At 39.7% G+C, this 27,199-nt stretch overlaps 1 protein-coding gene across 4 annotated transcripts in view; it reads right to left on the bottom strand.

Moving 5' to 3' along the window:
* The window catches only part of TMEM241 (transmembrane protein 241), a 54,941-nt gene extending 29,588 nt beyond the window's left edge, over positions 1-25,353 (bottom strand). Inside the window, exons 1-10 of one of the 4 annotated variants that reach the window (XM_054284881.1) lie at positions 25,244-25,353; positions 21,750-21,796; positions 20,182-20,259; positions 15,718-15,799; positions 12,437-12,514; positions 11,036-11,061; positions 9,295-9,346; positions 8,516-8,564; positions 6,479-6,524; positions 5,483-5,518 (exon numbers count right to left, since the gene is read on the bottom strand). In XM_054284881.1, coding sequence (XP_054140856.1) covers positions 5,483-5,518; positions 6,479-6,524; positions 8,516-8,564; positions 9,295-9,346; positions 11,036-11,061; positions 12,437-12,514; positions 15,718-15,799; positions 20,182-20,259; positions 21,750-21,796; positions 25,244-25,315 — 566 coding nt within the window. In that variant the 5' untranslated portion in view covers positions 25,316-25,353. Of the gene's footprint in view, positions 1-5,482; positions 5,519-6,478; positions 6,525-8,515; positions 8,565-9,294; positions 9,347-11,035; positions 11,062-12,436; positions 12,515-15,717; positions 15,800-19,475; positions 19,560-20,181; positions 20,260-21,749; positions 21,797-25,243 lie in introns of those variants that run through there. The other 3 variants (XM_054284882.1, XM_054284883.1, XM_054284884.1) reach the window with 3 other exon arrangements.
* Positions 25,354-27,199: the final 1,846 nt, after the last annotated feature.

The raw sequence follows: 27,199 nt of genomic DNA, 5'->3' as shown, positions 1-27,199 counted from the left end.
GTGTCTGTAGAGCTACAGCTTCTTCCAGTTACCAACAACATACATCCATGACAGTGGGAGAAGAAGAAAATAGTATCTCAAGAGTTTGCTTCCACTGCACTTACAGAGGTAAAAAGACATTCATTAATGTTATGAATGCTCAAGCATTCCAGGCCAACTCCCTTTTCCAGTGTTAACACAGCGACCATTTCCAAACCTGTTTCCTCACAGTTGGTCCCAGCTCTCTACAGGACCAAGCTTCCATGCTTGGTGACCTGCCCTTGGCAAGCTTTGGAGGACCCCAGCATCAGTCACAGAATCACCTGCAGCAAAAGGAACTGCAGAGAGCATGGAAATCCCATGGCCAAGGAAGCCCTGGGGGGAAGCTTGTCACTGAAATCAGCTGTGGAATACAATAGGCTGAAGGAGAAAAGGGTTTATGAGAGACAGACAGACAGGTATTACAGGCTTCACAATTTATAAGTCTTTGAAAGACATCAGATGGTACAGTATGTCTGCATTCTCAATATTTATACATGGTTTTAAAAGATGTTATTGCCACAAAGGTATTAAACAAGGCAAAGCAGATCACTTACAATAGGTAATTTGCCCTACCCCTCCTCCCCACACATGGATGGTCTCCCTGTAAAGGGATGCCAAGAGTAACTCACAATAAACAGGCCCAGTTCCTCAGTTTCCTGGTAAAGAGAGAAAAGGAAGCAAAGGTCTACTGCTTTTGACTGAATAACAGAGAAAATAGGAGACTGATTGGAAAAGTGAAACTGTATCAACAGTGATGAGAAGTAAGGCTAAACCATGTTTCTTCACTTACTTTTTGAATTATTATATTTTAAACAAAAATCCACTGAGACTGGGAAATAGTCAGAGAGAAACTTCCTTCTGCAACCAAGAGGAATTGATAACCTTAACGGACATCCCAGGTTTTGGTCCAAACAAAACAACAGGAGGAAACAAAACCTTCATTGTGAAGTGCAGGGCAGGTTAAGGCAAATGGATTAGATGGCATTACAGCTGCTCTGCAGCCCTGCTCTGAATGAAGCATCTGTAAAAAGACATGATGATGCTGTAAAACCAGATTAGGGATTCAGAGGTTTCTAGCAGGACAGCCTGGATGGATATGAGGCTGCAGCAAAAACAAATTCCATGGGCTGGATTTTTCTGCTCCTCTCTTTTTCCCCCTGTACTAAATACTGAGGGCTGGGTCACTCGTGGTTTCCTTTCTGAAAAAAAGGTTTTGTCAGCAAGAAAAGCAATTTATGCCTGCAAAGCTGCTCTCCCCTATTGCAGAAAATCTACTGCAGCATTTTTAATTCAGAAAAGTGACAGATTAGCAGCTCTTGCAGAAGCCAGATGTAGTTTTGCTGCATAGAGTAGAGCCTTTACCTCATAACTTTGCCATTTATTCACCATTTGAAATTTTCCTGTATCTGTTCTCTCCACACCAATGGCTGCAAGGCCACCTAGGCATGCCTTTCTGAACAAATTTCAGACAGAGATGGTATTGGGATGCACTGAACCTTGCAGGTTCTTCACAAGAAGTAAAGTACCTCTACCTGCCTCAGCATAGGAGAAAGCCCAAGAGGAGCTACAACTTGCTTCTAAGACATTTATGTCTCCCTCAACATGCCAGGCAGGCATTACTGCTCCTCCTCTCATGCTACCCCTCACCAGCTAAGGGGGAGAAATCTGGCTTCCCCTTTGATAAAAAGTGGGGGAAGAGAAAGGAATAAAAGAAAATGTAAGATTATGAGAAAAAAAACCCCACTATGAAGTAGAACACTAATGCAGAAGTCAGAGTACAGAGAAATACAATACTGCAGTTGAAAAAAGGGGGAGGATCAAGAAGATTGGAGGATTAGAGGCAGATCTTGGAAGTACATTGACCCTCTTCTCTTCCTCCCTGCCCCAGATGCTTAAACACAAGGGAGAGAGATGAGCTGGATGGGGCTGGGCACTGAGAAGCAACATTACCCCTCCCTTCTCTGCATAGCACAGCTCTGCTTTCCCTCCTACACTTGTTCCTGGCCTGGCTCCCTCTTCAAAAGCCATTGAATAATCATGTTGGAAGTGATGAAGTGAGAAGAATGCCAGACTTTCAACATCAGCAAATATTTCTTCAGATCTGTTTGATTCTGGAAAGTTCCCATTCATATACATTTACTTAGGGTGTTCTTTTCTTTCAAACTGTTCCAGATTTCAGAACAAGAAATAGTGCATGGTGTGTAAGGACAGCATATGTTAGGAGACTGCTCATTTCAGTTGCACGTCTGGAAGCATCCAACAGAGCCTTCTCTTTAATATATATATAAAAATATTTATTTATTTATTTATTTTTGCTCTAACATATTGGTATATTCTAACATCCAGTAATTTGTGGCAGATCTTTTAATCTGTTTCATGCAGGCAGTCTCTACACTCAGTAGAGTACAACTGTGCTTTCATACTGGACTGAGAAACACTTTGAACATAATAACATGAACATTTTTAATCTAATGAACACTTTGAACATAATCCTATGTGTTTTTCCTATGCATTAGGAAAAATTTCTTCACTAAAAGGCATGGAATAGGCTGTCCAGGGCAGTGTCTGAGTCACCATCCTTAGAGGTATTTTAGAGACATGTGGGGCTTGGAGACAAGGTTCAGTGGTGGTCTTGGTAGTGCTTGGTTAATGCACTCAATGACCTTAAGGGTCTTCTCCAACCTAAAAGATTGGATGATTCTAAACCCTATCTAGCTGTGCCCACATAGCTGCATGTCTGATCTAGGTTAGAAATAAAGAGCTTTAAAAACCTATTGATAATAGTTTTAGAAGGAGAAAGTTGCACTGATACCACACTAGCAAGTTCTTTAATAAATCATAGAATCATACAATCATGCTTGTATAGACAAGAGTACAAGTTCCAGTACACATTAAACTGTCCTGTCCTGAAGGTGGAACTCTGATCCAGTCATGGCCAGAACAGTCGTTGAGAAGGCCTGAGAAGAGGAAGCAGCATATGCTTAACACCTTCTAAATCACAAAATTTACTGCTGGGCACCCTCTGACAGAGATAATCCATGTCTACAGTAACTCTGACCCAGAGCTGCCTGTGAGGAGTTAGTGCTCATTCAGAGACCATTCCTTTAGTCAGTGATATTTAAAAGTATTTTGGATTGTTTTCTACAGAAATCAAGTTTGTGCAGTAAAGCTGGGTGTACACAGCTCCACATAGCTCTCAAGCATGCTGAACAGCTTCATCCAGATTTGTGAAGTGGCAGTGGTCTCTGAGATAACTACATATGCACGGGTCTCACACAGAGGCAAACCTTGCCAGTGCCTCCTGCAGCAGGATTCCAGTCCCATTAGACACTGGAGGAGACGTGTCATAGAGGTTGCAGACCAGGAGAGAATTTCTGCCAAACTTTACACCCTTTTAAACATCATTAGCTATTTTGACAAAACAAAACTCTAAAAGAATTCAGATGTCACTTATCCCATTGTCCATGGTACTGCTTGTTTTCCCTAGGCAAGATGAGATCCAAATGCTATGGATTGTGAACTTCTCTAACACACAGAAATGTATACCCATACAGACACACATACAGATATACACAGACCCAAACAAAAAAAATAAGCATCCAGTTGGCCACCTCCCTTAAGCCACCTGCTTTCCAGCAAGTTGCTTTGCACCATCATCTTGTGAGCTACGCTGACCTTTAAGCCTCTTCTTGGGGAAAAACTTTGGAAGCTTTGATAACAAATTTTTGCTCTTAAACAGATGCTGAAAATAGCAATCTTCTAATTTGCACAAATCCATTGTTGGATTGTTTGTTAGTTTCTTTTCTGTAAAAAGAACAGTATTAGAGACATATACTGCTGCACCTCAGAGTTCCTTAATGAGAAGTTTCTCCCTTTCAAAAGCTTCCAAATAAATTATTGTACTTTTCATGTAATGTGGGACTCCTGCTCTCTGCTGGACACAAGTTCACAGACTTCAAAGGGCCAAGATCATGAACTAACAGAGAAACAGCCCAGCCTTGACTTTTCAATCAAAGCTGAAAAATTAAGACTTTTGGCCAAAATTTGAATTTAAAGGTTCAGGCCTAGATGCAATTTTCAGCTAAAATGACAACTGAGAGACAGTCAGGCAGCTGCCAAATGAAAATCAATTGATTTTACTGCTTGGTTCATGATTTCCCTTCAACACAGAGAGATAGCTACATCTCATTCCAGACTTCATAGGTTATTTCTGCATGTCGCAGCATATTTGCAAATTCCACAACTAATTCTTCCAAAGTTTCAATAAACACACCTATCCTCTTTGTGCAAAATTGATTTGCTTTGCATTTCATAGTAGATGGAAAACAACAACTGACTTAAACAAGAGCCTACTTCAAGCAAACTGATATCCAGATATTGTCCATTAATGAGGCCCTGGTGAATCATAAAGGCAAAAGCAGAGGCCTGCATTACTTATTTTCAGAAACAGGAGATTTGATTGAACTAAGACAGAAAGAGACACAGTGTTATCATATTGACTATGCTCACAAGACGAATGGGAATTGAAGGAAAGCAACTGTCATACATTGGTGTCCCTGATGTACTTTTATCAAGGATCTTTCATGTGGCCAGACAAGAGCATATATCCATCTAATCAAATAGACTAGCACAACTTCATTTTTGTTATGCTTATTCCCAACTTCTGCTCCCTCTTTCACTCCTTCTGACCATATAAGGAATTTCTTTGAATTTATTATTCATACTTTGTGTTCCCAAATGACCTTAGGTGTGAACCCAAGAAAAGAGGCCAACATATATTAGATGCGATTTCAGATGGAAGAAAATTGAATCAAGTCTCTAGATGCCTTGCTTGAAATAAAGCCTCACAAAAACCTAACAGACGCCATGTACACTGAGTGTCCTGGTTTGCGGCTCTTTGAAGAAAGGACTGGATTTAAAAAAGCAGGGGAATCTGGTCAGTGACTCAGACTCTTTCACCAGCTCCAAAATAACAAGCCACTCTTCTATCTCCAAATCAGAAAAACAACTGAAAGTCAGAATTACTCAATCCCACTAATGGCACTCTGAACAATCAGTTACTGCTCGTGTTCTCTGCACACAGTACTTTTGTAATCACTACCTCCTCTTCTGGCAATTTTGTACAAGTTTTATTTTCTGAAGTGGGGTATTGCCAGGGAGTTACTCTGTAAATATTATTTCTGGAAGTGATAGATCACTTGTGCACGTGGTGATTTAAAAATTCATAATTAACACTTCGTTACCTCCTCAGGTGTATATTGGCATGTCCATCTACAACTGGAGCCAAAAAAATTCAGCTGCTAAGCCATTCAGCTTAGCTCTGTTCTTTCAGTGAATGTCCTGCTAAATAAATGCATTTAAGTAGTGGTAGCTCTGAGTTCCTTCAACAAGCCAAGGTTGAAAATGAAAACATATACCACATAAAACCAGCTCTGGTGTACCAAAGACTTATTCATTTTACCTGAATACATAGTTGATGTACTGTTGGTCCAGATCACTGTGGGAGAAGGCAAAGAAAAAAAGGTGGTTTTTTTTAGCAATGCACTTCATTTGGTGTAACAGATCAGTATATTAAGCAGTAATATACAGTAATGCTGTAATATTACATTATATTAATTTATATAATATATAATAAGGTTAATATTAGGCAATACTAACATTATATTATAATTATATACATTATTAAGATAACACAGAAAGAATTATATCAACACCAATCAATTAATTATCAATTAACCAACATATTAATTTACACAAGATTCACACATTATTTCTGTTGTTACTATTAATAGGAGTTTTATTTAAAATTAAGATAAAGTGAGACTGATTAAAATTTAGATCCTTTAACCAGAGATGGAAAATGGTTTTGAAATAAAAAAGCTTATCCATGCATGTATATTATACATCATATACAGTGTCAACATACTCATCCCCATCCATAAAGAAAACTGCAGATTACAGACACTGTGAACATGCAATGCCACCTGATTCCAAGACTACTATTGTGTGGCTGCAGTTCTAACATGCACATGGGATTAGTGCAAGGTTCCAAGGTGTTTAAGGTACTCAGCCATTCCCATCCTGTGGTAAGCCACCAGCTGCTGAACACTTTTGAGACTGTGTCACAAAGGCAGATACTGAGAGATTCAAATCATGTAGCTTTCCACATGAACACAGACTAATATCTCCTCTTAACACCTGTGCCAGTAATTAGGGGTTCTTTTTCCAGGGCTGAGTCATCACCCTTGGATAATACAGTGTTTAAAACTAATTCAGTGTTCCAGTTAGAAGAATAACTATCAATAACCACATGCTGTTGCTACCAACAATAAATAAGGCTCATCTTGCAAGAGAAGTCATTAATGATTAACCAGGAGTGGCCCAGCTCCTGCTGATTGTGCAGAGCTCCCTACATCACAGTCATCTCTCTTTATGAAAAAATAGGAAAACACATTACCTTAAAGATCCAGGTTTCCACAACTTGTGAAATACTTTGTAAGCCCCTGTAATTGAAATGACATGTGTAATTGTCATATCGTGCAATCATTCTGACAAACAACAGCTTGTTTGGCCATGGTACTGGCAGACATGGAACCCCTCTGAATTACAGTTTAGCAACACAGCACAAAAGATTCCTAAACCATGAGTAAAATGAACCTATTGCTTCAAATTAATGGCTTTCAAAGTGTTATCAGCTCTGAGCACAGTCACACTTCGTGGTTCTGCTAGTCCTTCTGAGGACATCATCTAGCTTACAGCAACAACAAAGGAGAGATTGTGTGTTTGTGCATGGTTTTGTGTGTAAATACAAACAGAAAAGTGTCACAGAATGGGTTCTTCAGCCCACGCCATTTTGGAGGTAAGTTCTAAGATATATATGATCATGTACATAGAGCTGTCAGGTCTGAGCCATCTTTCCTATTTAAAGTTCTCTCAGCTCTACTGTCTCCAGGTTCTTCACATTCTTGACCCACCCATCTACCTCTTGTTAGCTTCCATTTCTGTCCTGGGTAAAGATTTGAGCACTCATGAAAGAAATGACACAGTTTCAGGCTCTGTTTTTTCATATCCTTTCTTCCAGGCTTTGATTCACAGAGAAAATCAGAATATGAAAAGTCAATCCAGTAGAAGACTATGAAATAGATATCCTCAATTCTGCCTCCAGTACACAAGTTGAAGGGTATCACACTCATCCTTTCGGTAATGCTCTCTCTTGATTTACTATGCAGTAAGTTAGTTCATCTCTTTGCTCTCTCTCGTAGCACCTTCATTCCAGCAGATAGGAAATCTAATTACACAAATAACTCCCAAGAGTGACATCAACAACTCTCAAAACCAGGAGAAATGGAAGGCAGCTATATTTTGAGCATAAACACTCTGTTGGCACTTCCTACATGTTTCAAACACACAAATGAAGCCTTCTGAATATTCTCTAAGCAATTTTCCACCTCCATGACCAAGCATTGCTTTACAAATGAGACTCCTTGGCTCTGAGAAAGCAAGAACATCACTCATTGCAGCAAAAAAGTATTTGAAGTGGAAAATCCACAGCTTTTACTTTTATATAAATGAGCAAATGTTTACTATATGATATTTCTCAAAAAACCACCACAACTATTTCTTATTTGTATGTTAACAACATTTCAGATGGGGATCTCTAGACCTTCCTAGACAAGAATACATATAAACATATTACCTCTGCCCTGAAAATTTTACAGTATGAATAGAAGAATAAAGAAGGAATCATCCCTAATCTGCAGACAAGACTTAACATATGAATGAGTCACTCACTCAGTATATAGGACAGATAAGAATCAAATACAAGTCCCTTATTATCCCCCAAAATACTCCAAAAACCAAAAATCTCCTATTAAATATTACTGCTCTTGTTTTCTTCAGATTTTCTAGCTGACTGTTTCTAGCTTTTCGGGGAACAACTATGATTTATCCAAATAAACATTGGTCTGAAAAAAAAGACAAAAGAAAACCTGATAGGTTATGCAACTTATTGTTAAATTGTTTAAAAAATGCATATGATTGCCTAAAAAACTCCAATATTTCAACATCCTTCCTCTGGGACTACAGTCCATGATATTTTAGGATATTTTTGACAGTTTTAAAATAAAATCTGTGTGTGCAATGAAGCTCCAAGTACAAATTATTGCTTGTTTTTTTTTCATATTTCTTCTCCCCTCAAAAAGAAGTCTCTCTCAGTAGGCAACCATCAAAAAACAAACAGAAAAGCTTAGTGCTGATTAAAATTGTATGTGCATTTTCTCATCCACTGTTAACAGACTGCAATATGCAGTGTGTTCTGTTGCTGTTTTCAACATAAAAGCTATAAAAAGAATGCACTTTCTTATATTTACTGATCTCCATTCTTTCCAAGTGTTTCTTACATATAGAGTTTGAAATATCAGTAAGTACATAATAAAGCTGGTTTCTCCCACACATTTTCTCCTCTTAATTCTTTTTCTAGAAGAAAATTACTTACCAAGACAGATCAAGTGAATTAGAGCCCATAAATATCCGTTTGGATCAAACTGCAATAAAGAACATCTACATAAATAAAAGTATGAACATGTAAACATACATATTGCATTTTCCCTGCAGTTAGCTTTGCAAAGCAAGTACAGCAAGTGGAAGCTGTGCTACAAAGAAAGGGAATATGACTAAAGAAGACTAGATAGACTGAAATTTTTCCTGTCACACTCAGAAACCTGGCATATGCCAATTATGCAGGCTCTCAGCTCGTCTCAGCAGGGATAATTCTATTTCAGATGTGTACACCGGTTTCCAGACTCATCTGACTTCAGATATTAACTGAGGTATCTAAGTAAGGAAGCAGCTTTCCTAAGTCTCCAAAGGAGAATCTCCAATGATTAGATCTTTCCTGAATGGAGCTCTCTGGAGGCACCTCCTTTCCTTCTCAGGCAGCCACAGAAAGAGTGTACAGTGAATAAAAAAAGTAACTCAAGAAATTCCTGAAAGACAACTAGCTCAAACCTAAGTGATTTGCTGTAAGCACTACTAAGAAGTAAAACTGTGGTTTCCCCAGCCACCACCTGAGCTGTATGTCCACACTGCTCGGAGGTTTTACCATGATGCAAACACAGTAAACCCAGCAAGACTATAACACAGCAACAGGAAACATTCACAATTCCCTTGCAGGAATCCTACTCTAGCTTACCAGTAAAAGCTGCATCCCTCATATGCTAACAAGAGGTCAAGCATCAAGGCCTAGCTCAAGCTGCTTTACAAAGCAGAGCTCACCTGTGTGTCACACAAAGGAAGGCACACTGCTGCTGCCAGGAGGAACAGCACACTGTGGAGAAGGGAAAGAAAACAAAACAAAACAAAACAAAAAAAAAAGCTTTCAACCTGGATTTCTACTCCCAGCAAAGTAGAGGCAATTCCACTCAATTTTACACTGACACTTCACTTCTTTAATTTTTTTATTCCATGTTTAAGAAATAATTTCTGTCACCAAATTTTTTACATAATGCATTCCTCATAACTTGTACACAAAGTTTTATGGGAAGAGAATCAGCACAAAACACCTCAGAAGTGATAATAAGCAAGCTTTTTTTGGTAGAGAATATTTTTCTTCACTAGCCATCTGGCTTCCCTAGGCTTTTTCAAAAAGCCAAAATCAGCCAATATCTGGCTGAATGGCTACCAAAAAGTTCTTTCATTGAGATTAATTGCCTGTTACAGCAATTCCAGCAGATGTGACTCCATTACAAGTGACATTGTTACTCCAGAGCACAGAGCAAGGCAGAATTGACTGGTATATACTGGAAATGTCTTAAGGACAGCACAGGTCCTCTCCTAGTCCACCAACTTAAGCTAAAAAAATTCTTAACCTGTGGCTGAGTCAGTATTTCTTTAAGCTACAGGGAATACACTGTGGAATTTCTGTGGACTGTCACTATTAATATTAATGTACACTTGGTTTTGCAGCTTATTTTCTTACTCTCTAAGGGCATGGGAAAAGACAGAATAAAGATTATTTCAAAAATGGTATCCTTGACAATACTCCAGTGGTGAAGACAAGGCCACATTGTCAGATAATGGAAACAACAGGAAGAAATTAGGAAGATAATGCCTCTAAGTACACTAAATAACCCAACATTATCCATTCTAAAGTACAGCTAAAAGATTACAGGATGTGGAAGAAAGTAAATATCCATTCTTCAAGAGGATGTGGGGGCATAGAATCAAAATTTTAATACATGACTGTTGATTTCTGTTTGGCTCTTTCCATCTCCTTTTTGAAGCCTAAACAACCAGGGCCACCAAGGGTTGGCAGTTGTGCAGTTTAATATCACAGAATTACAGAATCATCAAGGTTGGAAGAGACCTTCAAGATCATCTGTCCAACTGTCAACCCAGTGCCACCATAATCACCCTAAGCCATATCCCCAAGTGCCACATCTTGAACTCTTCCAGAGATGGTGACTCTACCATCTCCCTGGGCAATTTATTCCAATGACAAACCACTCTTGTAGCGAATTTTTTTTCTAATATCTAATCTGCACCTCCCCTGGTGAAATTAAAGGCCACTTCCTCTTGTCCCTTCATTTGAGATATGGCAGAAGAGACTGACTCCCACCTCGCTATGAAAGATTCTAGCTGAAATGGATCTTATTTACTTTCATTTCTAAGGCAGGGAATTTTTAGCTACCTTCTAACACACTAATTATCTTTCTCTTACTGCTTACAATTACCCACTGGAAGTTCAAACCTTCCAAGCCTTTCCAAAAGCATTGTTACAGGTTGTTTTATCATTAATTTCATTTTTGTAAGGAGAAAAAACATATCAAACTATTCAAGCAATTGCTAAAAAAACCCCTAAAATATTTAATTACTCCTGTGTTGCAACTTAGGCTCACTGCCCACAGGAATGTGCATTACATTCTTCATTGTTTTGGTGTGTCATTATCTGAAGCAAATACAGAAGCTGGAGCCAAAACAAGTCTGAATCTGAATCTGAGTAGTTTTAAAAGCTTACCTACAGACTTTCAGATGAGAGGTCTGCTGTAAAAAAGAAAGTATGATTAAAACATTAAAATTTAATGATAAAAATGGTAAAATAGTGTTTTCTTCTTCCAAAAACTGGAAAGTGATGACAGCTGATCTTACTGCACCATACACATTAAAACTGCAATGAGCAGCATTCAAAATTTGAGCACTGCTTAGCAAATTTAATTTGATAAAGAAGAACAAGGATTATGGATCAGCCTACTTCACCTTGATTTATATTTTCAGATTACTTACCAGCAAGTAAACTTAAAACCGGACATGAACTTTATACCTGCTCCTCAAACTTCACTTGAATTGTACCAAAACTGTGTAACATGTGTATTCAAATATTGAGTTTTCCTAATTAGGTACTACCTCATACAAACTAATCTTGATTTAAACTCATTACATTTTCCCAATATTTTGGTATAAAATTATTCCTGAGGAGCTTTCTGTTAGGCCTGTGTTTGCATTATCCTTGTCTGTGCTTTTGTTTTTAAAGAGGGGAGTCATAAGCTTGTGACATAGAAGAAAAATATGAAACACTTTGACAAGGACACTAATCAGAGGACAATGACACAGGGACATGCCATGGTACACGCTGCTATGTCCCTTGGGCATAACCTCAGTGATCTCTTCTGTTTGTTAGATGAAGTAAACATCCATTTATCTGTCTTCTATACAGAAAACAGTTATAATGAATGGAAGATGCCTTTCACAGCAAGCCAGAGGCCACTGTAGAAACAACTTTGTGATGAATGATTTCCCAGTGTTAGTTCACACAACAACTCTGTAGTCAGTTAGAAAAACGTTTCAGAAAAAGCCTAAAAAGAAGGCTCCTGAATGCAGTTTGTAAAAAAAAAAAACAACCCAGTTCTTACAAAAGGGTGCAAGAGTTATTCTCCTGACTTTCATAGGGGCAAAATCTCAAGCATTCAAAACAAATTCAAAAATGCACTGTTCCTCCTGCATTTTATGTGGAGATGTGACCTATCTGTAATTATACAATACACAAGATCTATTATACTGATTAGATCTAAGGGCATAGTCCTCATTCCTCTCAGCTCAAACAATGAGATTTTTATGTGGGGCATAAGAGAGAGGGAATATTAATTTTCAAAAGCAAAAGATAAGCAGGGCCAAGCCAGTCTTAAAAATGCAGATCAGACTGGTGATATGTATTTGCAGTATTTCATCAAATAAAGGGAAAGGAAACATCAGTATAGATACTTGTCACCAGCAAAAAGCTCTCTCAGGGTCTCAGTAATGAATTGCTATCACAGTGAGTCCACAAAAGTACATAGCACTAATGCCTGTATTAAGAGAAATTAGGTATCTTGTTCTAGGGCAGTTCTATCACAGGAGTGACCTTGACTAATGGATCAATTACCTCTTTCTGCACAAACTTCTGGAACCCACAGGTTATGACTTCTGCGGCGTTGTGCACAGTGAGGAACACCGGGATTGGCTGCCATGGGGAGAGAACAAAAATGTCAAATCAACCCAGAGCAGTCACACACATAGGATGGGGCACTCCTCCTAGAAACAGCTGCCCCACACGTCTGTGGTTTGGGGTTTTGTTTTTGAAGCTGTAAACCCATGCCACATCACCTACAAGAGACTTAACCCCTTCCAATCACTAGCACATGGGCACAGGCATCTTTAAATGCAGACCCCCCTGCAGACCTGCTTGCTGTGTCTCCCACTGCTGAGTGCTCAGTCAGTTTGTTTGTACCCAGCTACCCCAGGGAGATTTGCTCCAGGTTTCAGTCTCTAGTCTTCCCTCTCTGATCCAGGATCTTCAGCCTCCACAGCAAACAGTTCTCATTTGTTGTCCCATCTCTGTCTGCTGGTACTAAGAATACAGTGCAACTCCTAGCAACAGATTTGTGGGCAAGACAATTTTAGGTGATTGCTTTCAGTTACTGCTAGGAAGAGCTGCCCAAAATTAGGATAAAAATGCAATAGTTCATACACAATGATGTTGAAATTATACCCACTGAGGTATCTGGACACCATCCCAACATGAAATCATTAAGAAACAAACCCCAATGATAACAATAATGAATCAAACACCCATTGCCCCAGGCATACCCAACCAGAATTAGTGGTTCATAATACTTCCTCCTAATCAGTTCCATGGTCTCTCAGACAGCTGAAGCAGAAGCAATTCTCTACTCTGATTAAGATAATCTAAAGACTAAGCCATTTTAGGAAGCAGTATTTCCCCACTCGTGTACGGTATTTAAATGACAGTAGCAGAGAATGGAATTATTTCTCAGTAATGTCCAAACTTTTAAGTACCAGGTGATATAAGCAGCAAATATCTCTCAAATATGACTTTGCATATTTTTTGTACTTTTCTTTTCTTTACATGTTAGAGAAAAGAAGCCAGACAAGCATTGCTGATTAAACATTTAAAGTCATAATGACAACTGGGGTGGGTCTATAGTCTCAACAGTTGCACCAAAATAAGAATAGAAATCACACAAACAAAACTGGCATTAAGTTGTTGGACCCAGCTTCACTGGCACTGAAAACCACTTCTCAACCCTGTTGCTGGATAACTGAGAACATAAACCCAGAAGTATTAAACATAAAAGTACTCTGAGCTTGACACAGTAATAGGAAATACAAGAAATACCCATAAACAAGGAAAGTTGACAGCAGAATTTACATTCTCTCCTTTGTGAAAGCCAATTTCTTGGGTTTTTCTTTCCTCCCTTCTGCTTTTGGCTCTTCCAAATGTGTTTTGGAGCCAACAATGGCTCCAGTTTGCCTAGCCCACTTAACCTTCTCCATATGTCTATTGCCTTTGATGCAAGCATTTCTTAAATTTGTGAGTGGGCTTAATGCTTATGAAAAGAAAGGTTTACTGGTTGGGCAGGCAGGATGAATACACTCTGAACAAATCTGCAGTCATGGCTCTTCATACTTTTTTTAATCATCACAGTCTAGAGCTAAGCAGTCCTCCTCCAGTTCTAGCCCTGAATCCTTGGTCGGGGGAGATTGCCAGCACCTCTAGGAAGAGGCACAAACAGAGATTAAAGTTGTAGCTTTGCCAGTATACAGGAGTGTTTGAAAGTAGGTCCCCTTGGATTTGTTAATAAAAGTACACATAATTTCTGCTTTAGAAATAAACCCTCTTAATTAAAATATGCTGTTGAGATGAGCCAATTCAGCTATGAGTTTGGGAGAGTCCATTTTCATTTTCAGTGTGTCATAAAATTGTTATAGACAAAGTTATTGTAAGTAAAGCTTCTACATAGGATTGAATTTAGCCCCACTGCAATAATAATTATGGCCTAAAACTGCTTTTCATTTTGTCTTGCCTAGTAAAATCGCCACAGAATTAAATCTCTAAATCCCCATTCACGTACAACAAAAGCCATTAAGAAATGTGAGATGCTCCTTAAGAAAGATTTGGGATACAAATCAAAACCCTGCACAGCCCTTCTGCCACTCCAGTGCAGTTCACTCATGAATGACCAGAGCAGGAGCAGGAGGCAAATACAGTAACTTGCAGGATGACCAGGAAGTAAGAAGAAATAACAGAGAGGATGTGATTCTTATCTTCTCCACAACCCAGGTGAGCAAGGAGAAAAGAGGCTGCTGCCAAGGCTTTATTGGTGCTTCCAGACAGGGCTTTCCTTATGGGACTTTGCTCACCTTACACTAAAGAAGGCAAGCAGAACTTCCTTTGACAAGGAAGCAAGAGGAAGTAAATGCAATCACACTGAGAGAGAACTGATCTGGGATCATGGGGCTTCTAAGCACATGCCTTCCCAAGATTATTTGTGTCCAAGATAAGGCCCCCAGCCTTGCTTACAAGGACAGAGACCTCCTGTTCTTTTCTGCTCTATCTCTCTACTGGGATTTTCAAGGGATCCCTGCAATCAGAATCTGGTAAAAAAAGTCCCTTTTGATTCTGCTTAGGGCTAAGGAGGTGACAGGGGCAAGCTGGCTCTGGAGCTACATTAAGATACATTGACAGAATGCAGAAGGGAACTAGTGCAGGATCTGAGCTTGCAGACTGCACAACAGCAGCAAAATATTGTTATTTTTAAAAAATAAATGCCACCAATTTCTTTTACTTTTTTAGGGAAGACTATATAATTTAAGCATAAAGCATTCAAGTTTCATGAAAGGAGATTTGACATTCTATGAACATTTGGTAAATTACTGTGATGCAAATGAATCCTAAAATGGAGTAATCTAACCCTTCCCATAATCTCTTTCCAACTTTCTATTTATTTTTTCAAATCCTTCAAAGAATCAAAACCTTCTCATTGAAACAGTCTTCATCAGTTTCCTGGAAGGATTTTCCACAGATCCCACAAACCCATTCCTCCTTTTGCAAAGTTACAGCTACTGATTTCTTCAGCTTCTTCCCTACCTGTACAATTCAGACCACTGAGGACCTGTTCAGTAAAACACTAAGTGCTCTGTAGAGATGCTGAGTGCTTCAGACTGTCACAGAGATGCTTTTTGATGTTTAGTAGGATTGGACCACTGCATTAGCTCCGCTAACAATGGATCTATTATTTAAAGTCCTCCTCCCTCCTTCTCCCTCAACCCAGGAACAGCATTAAACGCCATGTATGAAGGGAATGGTCTTTGTTTACAAAGTAGAGGTAATAAAGAGCTGACTTCTACTGGTTTGTTTCTTACCAATCTAGACAGTGCCCTGGAGCCAGCATAAATAATGCCCACAAAAAGTACTGATGCAGGAAGCCATGACAGGATTTCAGACCTGTGAAAGCAATTAAAATCCCATTATTTCACCACATTCTGTTTACAAACAGAAAGCAACAGTTGCTTGCAATGAATGTAATAATACATATATATGTACATTAATTTCAAACATGTGCATGTTAAAGTCAGTATGAGATTGCTCAGTATTCTTCCCATTTACTAAGGAGTCCAAATTAGAAATTATTCATTTTGTCTAATCCAAGAGAGGAACTAACTGCAGATATATTTTCTTTGTTTTATTCTTTCCCTGTCTCCTCTCCCTCCAAAATCACGCTGTTTTTTGGGGTTTTTTCCTCTTGTAGAAATGACTGCCATTGGTATTAAAGGAAAGACATTTCAACTAATTTCCTTGATGTTCTGTGAAAGGAACGAAACCCGACAAATGAAGGCATAAAATGGCTCACTTGCATAGACAGCACACATTTTCACTATCTACAAATACACTGGGCCACCCACACATTCATTTCTCAGCCAGATTTACAAAGAGATTCTTCATAAAGATCAGGTTGTCTCTGTGGAAGTCTATCTCTTGAGATTTCCTAATCATATTCCTTTGACTAAGCCAAACTCCTAGAGGCAGTTTGACAACTAATGGAGGAATGAAGTCATCAGATTGATCTGATTAATTTTTTTTTAGCCATGGTTACTGCAGTAGGGTCAGGTTTCAGTTCTGAGAGGGGCTTCAGAACTTGCATTTCTCTTATTTTTGGTCTTGTTACTTAAGGGGAAAAAAGGGGACAGGTAGGTGGTAAATTCCAAAGAGAATAATGTATGATTTTTGGCAAGGGAAGAAAGCAGTAGCTGTGAGGTAAAGGCCTGAATCAAGGGCCTCCCAGGACTGAAGACATGGCTGACCCATTCACTCTTCCCAACCTTGGAATTAAAGCGGAGAAAATGTTAATGGGCAGTGCTAGTTCTCAAAAAACCAAACTGCTTGTTCTCAAACAAAACCAAACTGCTTGTTCTCAAAACAAAACCAAACTCCTTAGTTTGCATTACACTTCCAATTAACATGTAAGACTTAAATGTAATTGTAGATACTGGTACACCAGCACATTTCATGGAACACAAGAAAACAGGCCACTAAACAATGAAATCAAAACAGGACGAATAAAGATAAAACATGCACAAAGATTCATGCAATCACAGACAAGGGAAAAACCATAAATACCACATTTCCTCTGTTATTATACATATAATTTTCCAAGACGACAAAAACCCAGGGTCACAAAAATAATGTTTAGATCTTTTAACTGGCATAAATATTTGCCCTGGGTTTTCTTGACTAGTCTCCATAAATTTTTATAAAAACACTGTTCCTTTTGAGGTTACTGACTTCAACTGGAGTCTCATCAAGTCCAAGATCTAATACTGTCATACCTCATTACCAATGAATTCACATCAGACACTAATAAAAATACCCCTGCACTATTGGAACAGCAACAAATTGAAGAAAGGGGGAGGGAAGAAAAGAAAGTGGCTCTGGGAAGATAAAAGGAACACACGATAAAAACCAAATTTTCATTTAGAACATAAAAATACCACTCTTTCATGTTCCCCACCACTAAATTGTAGGAATCCCAAATATGTCTTCATCTCCAAAGCAATTCTGCGAAGTGCAATGGAAAAGGACTTCAGATGCTTTTTCCATGATGTAAGGGTAGAATTTTATGCTGCCAAGTGGGAATTTCAGGACTGAAAAAGAATGCACGGATGTTTGATGTAACGTGTCAGCATCAACAATCTGTCTTATATGTAAACCAATTAACAGCTTCTCCTGTTGGCAATACACTGATGTACATGAAAAGTAGGAAGAGAAATAGAGAAATAATGAGTTTGTGGTTGTTGTAGGGCTAAATCCAAATCCCATGATAGGCAATGGGTAGGTTCCCCCAAACAACACTTAAAGAAAGGCTCTGAGCTGCTGCTTGGATATGGGTGAAATGCAGCACTACAAGATATGCCAATCAGAACACATCAGACTTATGTGCCTACAAGGCAGAAGCTGGGCAGCAGACTGGAAGCATTATGCAGATGCTGCATGTTGCTCTGTGTTCCACAGAGCCCTTGTTTTGGATAAAAAAAAAAGCTTTGCAGACAGCCAACATTTGCTGTAAAGAAGCAAAGACAGAAAATTCCTTATAGTATGTCCTGGGGGAAGCAGAGACAAAGCAGGTTATCCATAAAACCTGAGTGAGATTACTTTAAATAATAAGGTTTTATTTGGTCTTTATAGTGAGGTTAGTATTCTGGACTTTGGACAAAGGGCAATGATCCCTATGTAATAACTTAATTCTGCTGAGACACTTTGGGATAACCTGAACTGGCTCAGAAAGTATATGAGATCAGTCCATGTGACAGAAAAATCGAGACTTCATGGACATAAACAAACAAATGGATGGCAGTTTATTATTTGAAGCACGATGAGACTGACTGAAGACTGGGTATGATATTCCTAAGTATCCTACACATAGACAAAACCCTCCCCTCTAACCAACAGATAGATTCAGAGACATATTTTGTAAGGGGGGATGGAAATGTCCATATCCCAGTGGTAGCATTAAAATCACGTTTGCACGTTATGCTTGTTTGTTTGTTTATTGATGAGCTTTTTTATTGGTAATGCTTTGGAGGTTTAAAGGGTTTCCATGTTTGGGTTTTCAGGCTGCTTTTTGTTTTGGCTTTGATTTTTTTTTTTTAATACAGGAAATGTTACAAATCCACCTCTGCACAGCAATAAAGCATGTGCCTAATCTTTGTGAAGAAAGGCAGGTTTAAACTCATGCTTAAATAGCTGGATGAATTATAGCCAAAACATGTAAATTAATTCTGCTTGTTCCATTCAGTTTATTCTAGAACAGGTATTCTGTATTAATCAAGCTAACTAAGAGGTTTCTCAAGAGGGATTTCAACCCCTTTCCCTACAGTGCGCTGACATCTAGTGGCCCCAAGTCTCCAGGGTCAAAACATGAACTAATTTTTCATCCAAGTCTTAATATAAAAACAATCTCTTCAACATCAGCGAGTAGTTCTTGTCCTCTATTTTCTTTAATGTCTTCCCAGGTTTTGAAAAGAAAAAAGTCTCTTTTCCAAGCTGGGAAAAAAAGATTCAACTTCTTCAATTTAATAATTTAAAGCAGAAGTAATCATTAGTGTAGAAAAGCTGAACTATAAAAGGACTTTACTGATGGCTGTATTCTTCTAGACTGTTTTGTGATGACAAAATCTGCATAAACAATATAAATTTGATAATAATATATATATATGTATCAAAGTAACTGCCAGTAAAGCAAGGTTTGGACCCTAATCCTGTCTCTGCCAAAGTCACTGCCAAAGACAGCTTTTATGATATCCTCAGTTTATTGCAGCTATAAAATAGGGAACTGAATTATGTTTTCATTTATGACCTCCCTTATATTTCCATAATGATGTAATCACTTGTATGGACATGAAAACAGAACACAGCCTGGTTTTTCTGACATGCAGGACTTCATTCCAAGTGAGGAAATTCAATTTTTCAAGCCAACTGTCTGAATCTCAAACAGAAAATTCATCAGTTGTCACTTGCTAATACAGAATCACTGAGTAAAGGTTACTTTAGAAGGGGTGTGTGGCAGTCATTTAGTCCAAACACTCCCAGCTTCAGAGTCAAGTCACATTACTCAGGTCATTACCCAGGAAAGATTTTAGTATCTCCTGAGATGAAGATCCAATGATTGCTGTGGGCATACATCTTCTAAATGATACCATTTTGCACAATGAAAAAGATGCTGCATTCCATACTGCAGAATGAATCCACCTGAGCAGAGCATGATGACTCTTCTGAATTGTGCTGTCACACTCACTTCAAGCAATGATCTTTGTCTACAAAGCACCATTTAATTTGGAGTTTTATTGTTAACATCGGTTAGGAAAAGGCAAATAATGCCCATTTATGTGACACAGCTCTCAGAAAAAGGCAGATCACCTTTGTAGACTTCACAGCCCCGAGGGTTTTGCAGAAGACTGTGTCAATGCTCTTAACTAACATTACCAAGGTTTCTCTTACAATACTAAGAAACAATCCAGGGAAGAGATTGTTTCTTAGGGACAGATGTTTGGATAAGACATCCTTATTGTTTTCACTATGGGGTTTTTGGTTGTCTTACCAAGGTTAAATTAAATCCACTTTATAAAAGTAGTTGGTTTAAATGTGTGTCATTGAACACCCATTTAAGTAAAATGTGAGTTCTCTTCTACATCTGTGAAGCAGAACACCCACACCCCCACATACATCAAACTCTATTTTAGCCAGTTAATAACATCCATGAGCAACTTAACTGTGTTGTAATCCAGGTACAGAAAAGAAGTGTTTGGCAGATAGCAAAAAACCTTCAGTACCTTGAACACAAGTTTATCTCCACCCAGCCCAGCTTCCAGGAGATGTGAAGCAGAAGTCCACCCACCAATGTTTGCCACCTGAAACAGAATGACACTAGGAAATAATATGTGAAGCCTAGGGAATATGTGCAGAAAAGTTAGAAAAAGTACCAAGTAATGCACACTGATTTCTTTTACACTTTAAAATAAGTTATCAGCTTTCTTCTTCCTTAAGCCAGTGGTTTTCAGAGAGGTGTTCCATGTTCCTTGGGTGGAAATCCTCGAATATCTATCCTTTTTTTGGATGAAGAGCACATGAGAGCTTAAAAGCCAGGTTTCCCTGACATTTGCTGCAGGTTTGACTATGCTCTATCCAAACCAGTGGTGAAATCCCATCTGCTTCATTGTGAAAAATTTTCTCTTCTCTCAGGTTTTAAGGACAGAAGCTTGTGACAGTTTCAGATGCTTAGGAGTATGCAGTATTGTCTCAGATTATACAGAGAACAAAACCAAGGACAATGAACAGTAACAGCATGAACTGAGAGTTACATTCTTTTCCTCTTTCCTCATCTGTCACAGGTCTAAATGAAAGTGCATCTGAGCCACTAAAAAAATTCCAAGGAAAGGTCACTTTTAAAAGCCAGAACTTAGGGAAAAGTATTAATATTATGGTAATATTAAGATATCAAATGCATTTCCAAACAATAGAAAAAGGTAATAACTGTGGTAATACATATGCCATAAGGAGGTTGCTTGCCATTGAAATACACTTTTCTGTTGATTCATGTCTATTTTACACAAATTACTCAAAACCCTCTCCCCAAATGATAAAAGCTTTGCACAAGAGAGAATCTCTGTGTGTGTGCCAAAACTCAAGAAAGCATTCACTGCATATCTACTTGAGCTGAATAGATTCAAAGTAAGTGGAGATTCCCAAGGCAACTATTCCTAGAGTTGATTGTAGTCCTGGGACTATAAGTCAGGCAAAAATGTAAGCCATGCTAAGCAGCAGAAGAGGAAGTAAAGATACCCAGTGTCTGCAGATTTTAACACAGTCTCAAAAATGGGAGAAGTCTTGGCTCCAAGAGACCAGATTTTCACTAAATGTCTCATCAACAGCATTGATGGTATATATGGACATTTGTCAGAACATTAAATTTCTCATTACAGTCATTAAGATATGATAGTTACTCATGATGCAGACTTACAACCAAAGCTAAGCAGGAAAAGAAGACTAAGCATGGTTTTCTCTAGCACAGCAAAAGAATGCACCATAAATGCACATTTTCCACATTTTCCTCTCTTCCAAAGAAGACAGGTTGTACTGTAATTGCTACTTTTCTATGCTGAAGTTTAGGATTTTAAGAAAAATCAGAAATTATGAACTCTACGTATCTCAATTACATCACCTCCATGATATTTAAAAATTAACCAAGACACATTAATGAATGCTTTATTAAGGCTTCATGAAGCATGATCTCTAGACAGCAAAAGCCAGTAAGAACAAGAAGTAGTAAAGTTAGCTTCAGCATGGAACAACAAGATGGTAAAGTCATTTTTCAAACCACAATTCTTAAAACCATACTTACCCTTGAAAAAGGGTAGGGTAGGTAAATTGCAGGACAGACAGGACATACTGGAAAACAAATAGCAAATTAATGGATATAAACAGCCACAGTTCATAATATTAACAAACAATCACAAGCAACAAAACAAACACAAAAAGCACTCATTTTGCTTTGTTTTGGTAGAAAAGACAAAAAAAAAAGTTTATTAATTTCACTTGTGGTGTATTTCCTGCCCATTCCCTCATAGGGCTGCACTATGACCTCTGAAATGGTTGACAGGTCACAATCTCAATGAACAGCACCTGGGCTAAGTTCCACTTGAGCTTATCAGAAACACTGTTGGCTCTCAGGAACTTAATGCTGTCCAGTGAGCTCCTGCTTTTTAACACACAGCCTTGGAGATTAATTTTTCTTGCCTGTATAAGAACCCAAGTAGAACAACATTTTTATTATTGAACTTTCAAAGAAAGTTACCAACCCACATTGAGGCCAGGAAGGAAAATCACTTCATCTAAACCCAACTCTCTTGTGACCCTATAAACAGCAGTCCTGAGTGAGACTCTTTAAGCTCTCCTGGATCACAGCAGGATGCAATCAGCATCCTCCCTCTGAGTGGGACACCTCTCAGAGCCAGCTGGTTTGCTACACTTGGAAGATCTCTGAAGGATGATGATGGATCCTGGGCTGATACCAACCACTACTCAAGACTCAACCTTTTGCTCATGAAGAAGATGCAAGGACATACAAAGTGAGTACTTCACTGAATTTGAGGGGAATTTTTCCGAGGTATACCTTGTACATGTCCCTTTAGGTCTGAGTGTGTGTGAATGTGGATATGCTGTAGCAAATTCATTATGAATATTGCTCTCTTTGATTCTTAAGTACATCAGGCTTGTAAGTAAGATAGTGAGTCACTGTCATGCCTATATTAAATTCTATATTAATATTTTGTTAAATTGTTGAAATTAGGCTTTTGATTAAAAGCTGCTATGTTTAAGTGCTGCTATAACCTTTAGACTAAACCATTGATCAAATCTGGAGTTAAGTGTGTCCACTATGAATGCTGTGACTCAGTGTCTTATTCCCTTTCCTGTTCTTACTTCCACACAGAAAATTTTTGGTTTATTGATTTTTAGACTGATTGATTTTAGTTTGATTTTTCTCTGTCTGCTTTAACCATCTAATAATGATGGCATAGATGTAATGATGTAGTAATGCAATAATGATGTAACATTGTTATAATGTAGTATTGATGGCAGTAGAAAGAACCTCACCAACAAACTTTATTGTCATTTCACTTTAATATTAAATCTGCTTTTGCCCATCCCTTTGCTGGTGATTCTCTGAGTGACTAAATCACTCATTCATGCCACTTCTCATGCCAGAACTGCTGGATGCTGCCTCAGTCACTGTGGAAAGTAACAGACACTAAATACATGAGGCATGGACACACTGAAAAATGGAGAAGGCTGTCATCTGAACTGCACTTTCACTTCCTGAACACAGTCCATACATCACACTGAATGGAAAAGGATGAACAGGAACAAAAAGCTATGAGCACCAGTCAATTAAAATCCTATCATACCAAACAGGCAATCTTTGGCAGAACCAAGGGCAATAATCTAAGCATCTGTCTCCTTATGGCTAATGTATCTCACAGACTTAACATTCTGCTTACACATTGTGTAAAATATTAAGCAGCCCATAAAGCCCATCAGAGATGTAATACATGGGGGTAAAAAGCAAAATCTGTGTCATTGCTTTAGCCTGCTTTGTCTGGGCCTGCACAAACGGATGCTAGTGTCTCTTCACACTAAATATGTATATATGCAGATGTGAGGCACAAATACATGCCTTCCAGGTCTAACATCTTCCCATGATGAAGTAGATAAATACCACTTCTGCAAAGGAGAAGAATGATTGAAGCTTCCTCAGAGGAAATGAAAGGTACCTGCTGTTCCTTCCAGGAGCCAGCAGAAGCTGTCAAGGGCAAAAAGAGAAGCTGAAAGCTTTCAGCAGAGAGAAAACTGTGCTGAGCACCTTGCAAGGTCCAGTTTTCAGGTTTGTGGGGTGTCACTAAGAAGGTGGCATCAGTATACAGAGACAAGGCATGTTGATTCACAACAAGTCCTCTTACACAGCTGTCAGAAATGCCACGTGCATTTTAAATCAGGATGATCTACCTACACATCTGTACCCCTGCTTGCATTTGCACACCACCTTCAACATGTGAAATGTCTATATTCTGGCTATTTTAAACTTTATTACACTGAAACCTACATGCAGGTCTGAAAATGGAGGCCCTATGTCAATGTCCCTATGACTTCCCCTCAATCACAGTTAAGCCAAATAAATACCTTTCCCAATCCATGATGCAACCTGGCAGCTCTTTTAGCCCCTTTCTATTTAACTAATCACTGCTCCCAGCAGTCTATCAAATCAAGTGCATTATCTCTCCCTACCAGTTTGCTTCATGTCTGGACTTCAGTCTACTTTTGAGCATCCTTAATGGCAAATGTATCTTGGAACAACTGGCCAATGCCCAGAAAAGATTTCATTTTCAACTCTGAAATGCTGCTTTTCTCTAATCCTCCCTCTGAATATTCATACCCTGATTGTTTCACCAATATTTTTTTCTTTCAGAAATCTGCACTAGAAATACAGACACGCTCCCTGACAAACAGGATAGCACGGAGTAGTTACTCTAACTCCTCCTCCCAGAGTGAAAAAACTACTTTCAAATTATGCTTAAATTATACATTTTTATTCACAATGTGGCCATCTTCAGCTTACTTCTTACACTTAGACACTTCAGCAACACTAATATGAAATTGTTACACAGTGGAAAACAAAGTTCTTGTCCTTAATTTGTGTGTTAATTAAGTAGTCAAAGGAACAAAGTTGCCATGGAAGTTAATATTTGTTTCACTTCTAAAATAATACTTTGAATATTTCACATTTTCCCCTTGGATAGTTGATATCATTGTTCCAGTTAACAGATCTTCTTTTGGGAACGAGGGCAGTTGCCATACACCCGATAATGAAATATATACAGCATCAGCGATACTTTCAGTGCAGCATAACTTCTGGCTCTATAACACTTCATTCATTGGAACGATATGATGTCAACCTCCTTGCCCTCCTAAACAAGACAATACTGGAACTCATTTATCGTGGAAGGGTAAAGCTGTCACACACTGAGCAGCTTTAACTGTTCAGTGTGCGACAGCACCCTATCCGCAGTCTGGGGAGCACACAGGGATGGGCGGCTGGCCGGAGTGCCCCGGACTTTTTCACTCGTGGGGCAGTCCCGTCCGGGAAGGGCTGCTCCTCCGTCTCTCCCTGAGCAGGGCAGGGAAAGCACAGGGCACCGTCTCTCCTTTTTCTCCTCCTCCCGCCCCTGCATCCTGCACTTCCCTGGCCCCCGCTCCCGCAGCCCGGCAGCCGGCGCCCCCCACCTCCCTGCGCCCCGCCCGGCCCGTCCGAGTGCGGGGCGGCCCCGCGCCCGCGCTCACCTTGTTGGTGAAGCTGGAGGCCAGGTAGAAGAGGCAGAAGGCGAGCCCGCCCGCCGGCCTCTTCAAATACATCGGTCAGCGCGGGCGCGGCGGGCGGCGGCCATCGGCCGGGCCGGGGACACGTCGCCTCAGCGGGCGCCGCCTCTGCGGGGCCGCTGCTGCCGCCCGGCGGCCGTGCCGGGCCCCTTGCGGCCGTGCCGGGCCCAGGGCGGCCGGAGCGGCCGCAGCGCCGCAGCCCGGGCACAGCCGAGGCCCAAGCGGCGCCGCCGAACGGCGACCGGCCGGGGAGGGAGGACATTGTCCCCTCTCCTCTGCCTTGTGGGACCCCAGCTGGAGTGCTGCGCCCAGCACAGAGGCACTCGGCATGGGAAGGATCTGCTAAATAAAGCAAGTCCACAGGAGGGAGGCAAAGATCGTCACAGGGCTGGAGCACCGCTCCTGGGGAGATAGGCTGAGAGAGCCCGGGATGTTCAAGTCGGAGAAGGGAACGCTCTGGAGGGACCTTATACCAGCCTCTTAGTACCTAAAGGGGAGCTGCAAAGGGACTTTTTACTTGGGCATGTAGTGGTAGGGGGAATAGCTTTGAACTGAAAGAGGGCGGATTTAGACTAGATGTAAGGAAGATATTTTTTATGGTGAGGGTGGTGAGATGCTGGAACAGGTGGTGGATACACCATCCCTAAAAGTGGTCAAAGCCTGGCTGGACAGGGCTCAGAGCAACCTGATCTAGCTGAAGACGTTTAGCAGGATGCCCTGCCCTGGAATGTGGTCAAGCAACTTGGACAATGCCTCATTTACAAGGCTATTAGTCCAGTGGTGGATTGAGAGAGGGCATCAAGCTGGCTTTGGTGTTGAATTCTGACAACACTAGTCTGACCCATCAACCCCCAAATTAGCATCCTGACAGTGAGGTAAAGATTTGGCAGACAAGCTGCTAAGCTGACCTGGAGATATATGAGTGGCAATCAATCACTGTACACTATAGAAGTCCAGTCCATTTCCGTATGCTTAGGTTCTTCTACCGTATCCTTTCTTGGAGCGTGTATGAAGATTCCTCCTCTGGGTGGGGACACCCCTCAGAGTTAGTCCTTAAGGCTGAGTGAAAGAGATTTTGCCCATGGTCATTTGCATGGGTGAATAACATCAATGTCTGCTTTAACAACTATTTCTTTTTGCTAGTTTTATTTAGAATTGCTTTAATATAGTTGCTTTGATAGACTGCACTGTACCATCCTATCATAGTAGTTGTATCTTCTAGTGTGTGTAGTAAGTAATTCTGAGTAAGATCTCCTTGTCTAATAATTTATCATAATATTCATTTTTATATAAGTAGATCTAGTTTGCCATCATTTATCCTACAGGACAAAGTTGTACAAAAGTTGAATCACACCTCTATAATTTCTTAAACTTAAACCACTGACAGTCTGAGGCTAAGATTAGATTCAGCTGCACCTTGGCTCCTCTCTGAGCAGGAATTTATAAAGCAAGGGGGTCCTTTCTGCACCTCATGGCTCAATGTGAGGGATTCCCTAATAAATTTTGTCTGAAACTCACACTCATGACAAGAAGCCACTCCTTATTGCAGGGGGCTGGACTAGATGGCTAACTTTAAAGGCCCCTTCCAACCAACTATTCTATGATTCTATGATTCACTGGTGATGTGTGAACTATAAATATCCCAGGCAGGTGAAAAGAAACGCCCTGTCAGGTCATGGTTACTGGGTGATCTTTTATTATGGCCTAGGTAAGCCTTGTTTTTCCCAGTCCTGGTATTAGCAAGGTCCTATCTTTGCAGCTCTTACCTTGACTTTGTTCAGGTAACACAAAGTACGGGGCCCTCTCTGTACACATACACCCTCTTTTTAGAGAACACAGCAAAGCAGCATAAATAAGGAACTTTATTTATGAGCATGGCTTAAACTAGGGAGGGAGGGAGGCACTAAGTGGTCAATTCCA

This window comes from Melozone crissalis, unplaced genomic scaffold, assembly GCF_028551555.1.
Source record: "Melozone crissalis strain CALT ecotype California unplaced genomic scaffold, PUWL_Pcris_2 ptg000042l_1, whole genome shotgun sequence".
Taxonomy (NCBI): Eukaryota; Metazoa; Chordata; class Aves; order Passeriformes; family Passerellidae; genus Melozone; species Melozone crissalis.
The sequence above is the reverse complement of the archived record's forward strand: the minus strand, read 5'-3'. Positions and strand labels throughout refer to the sequence as shown.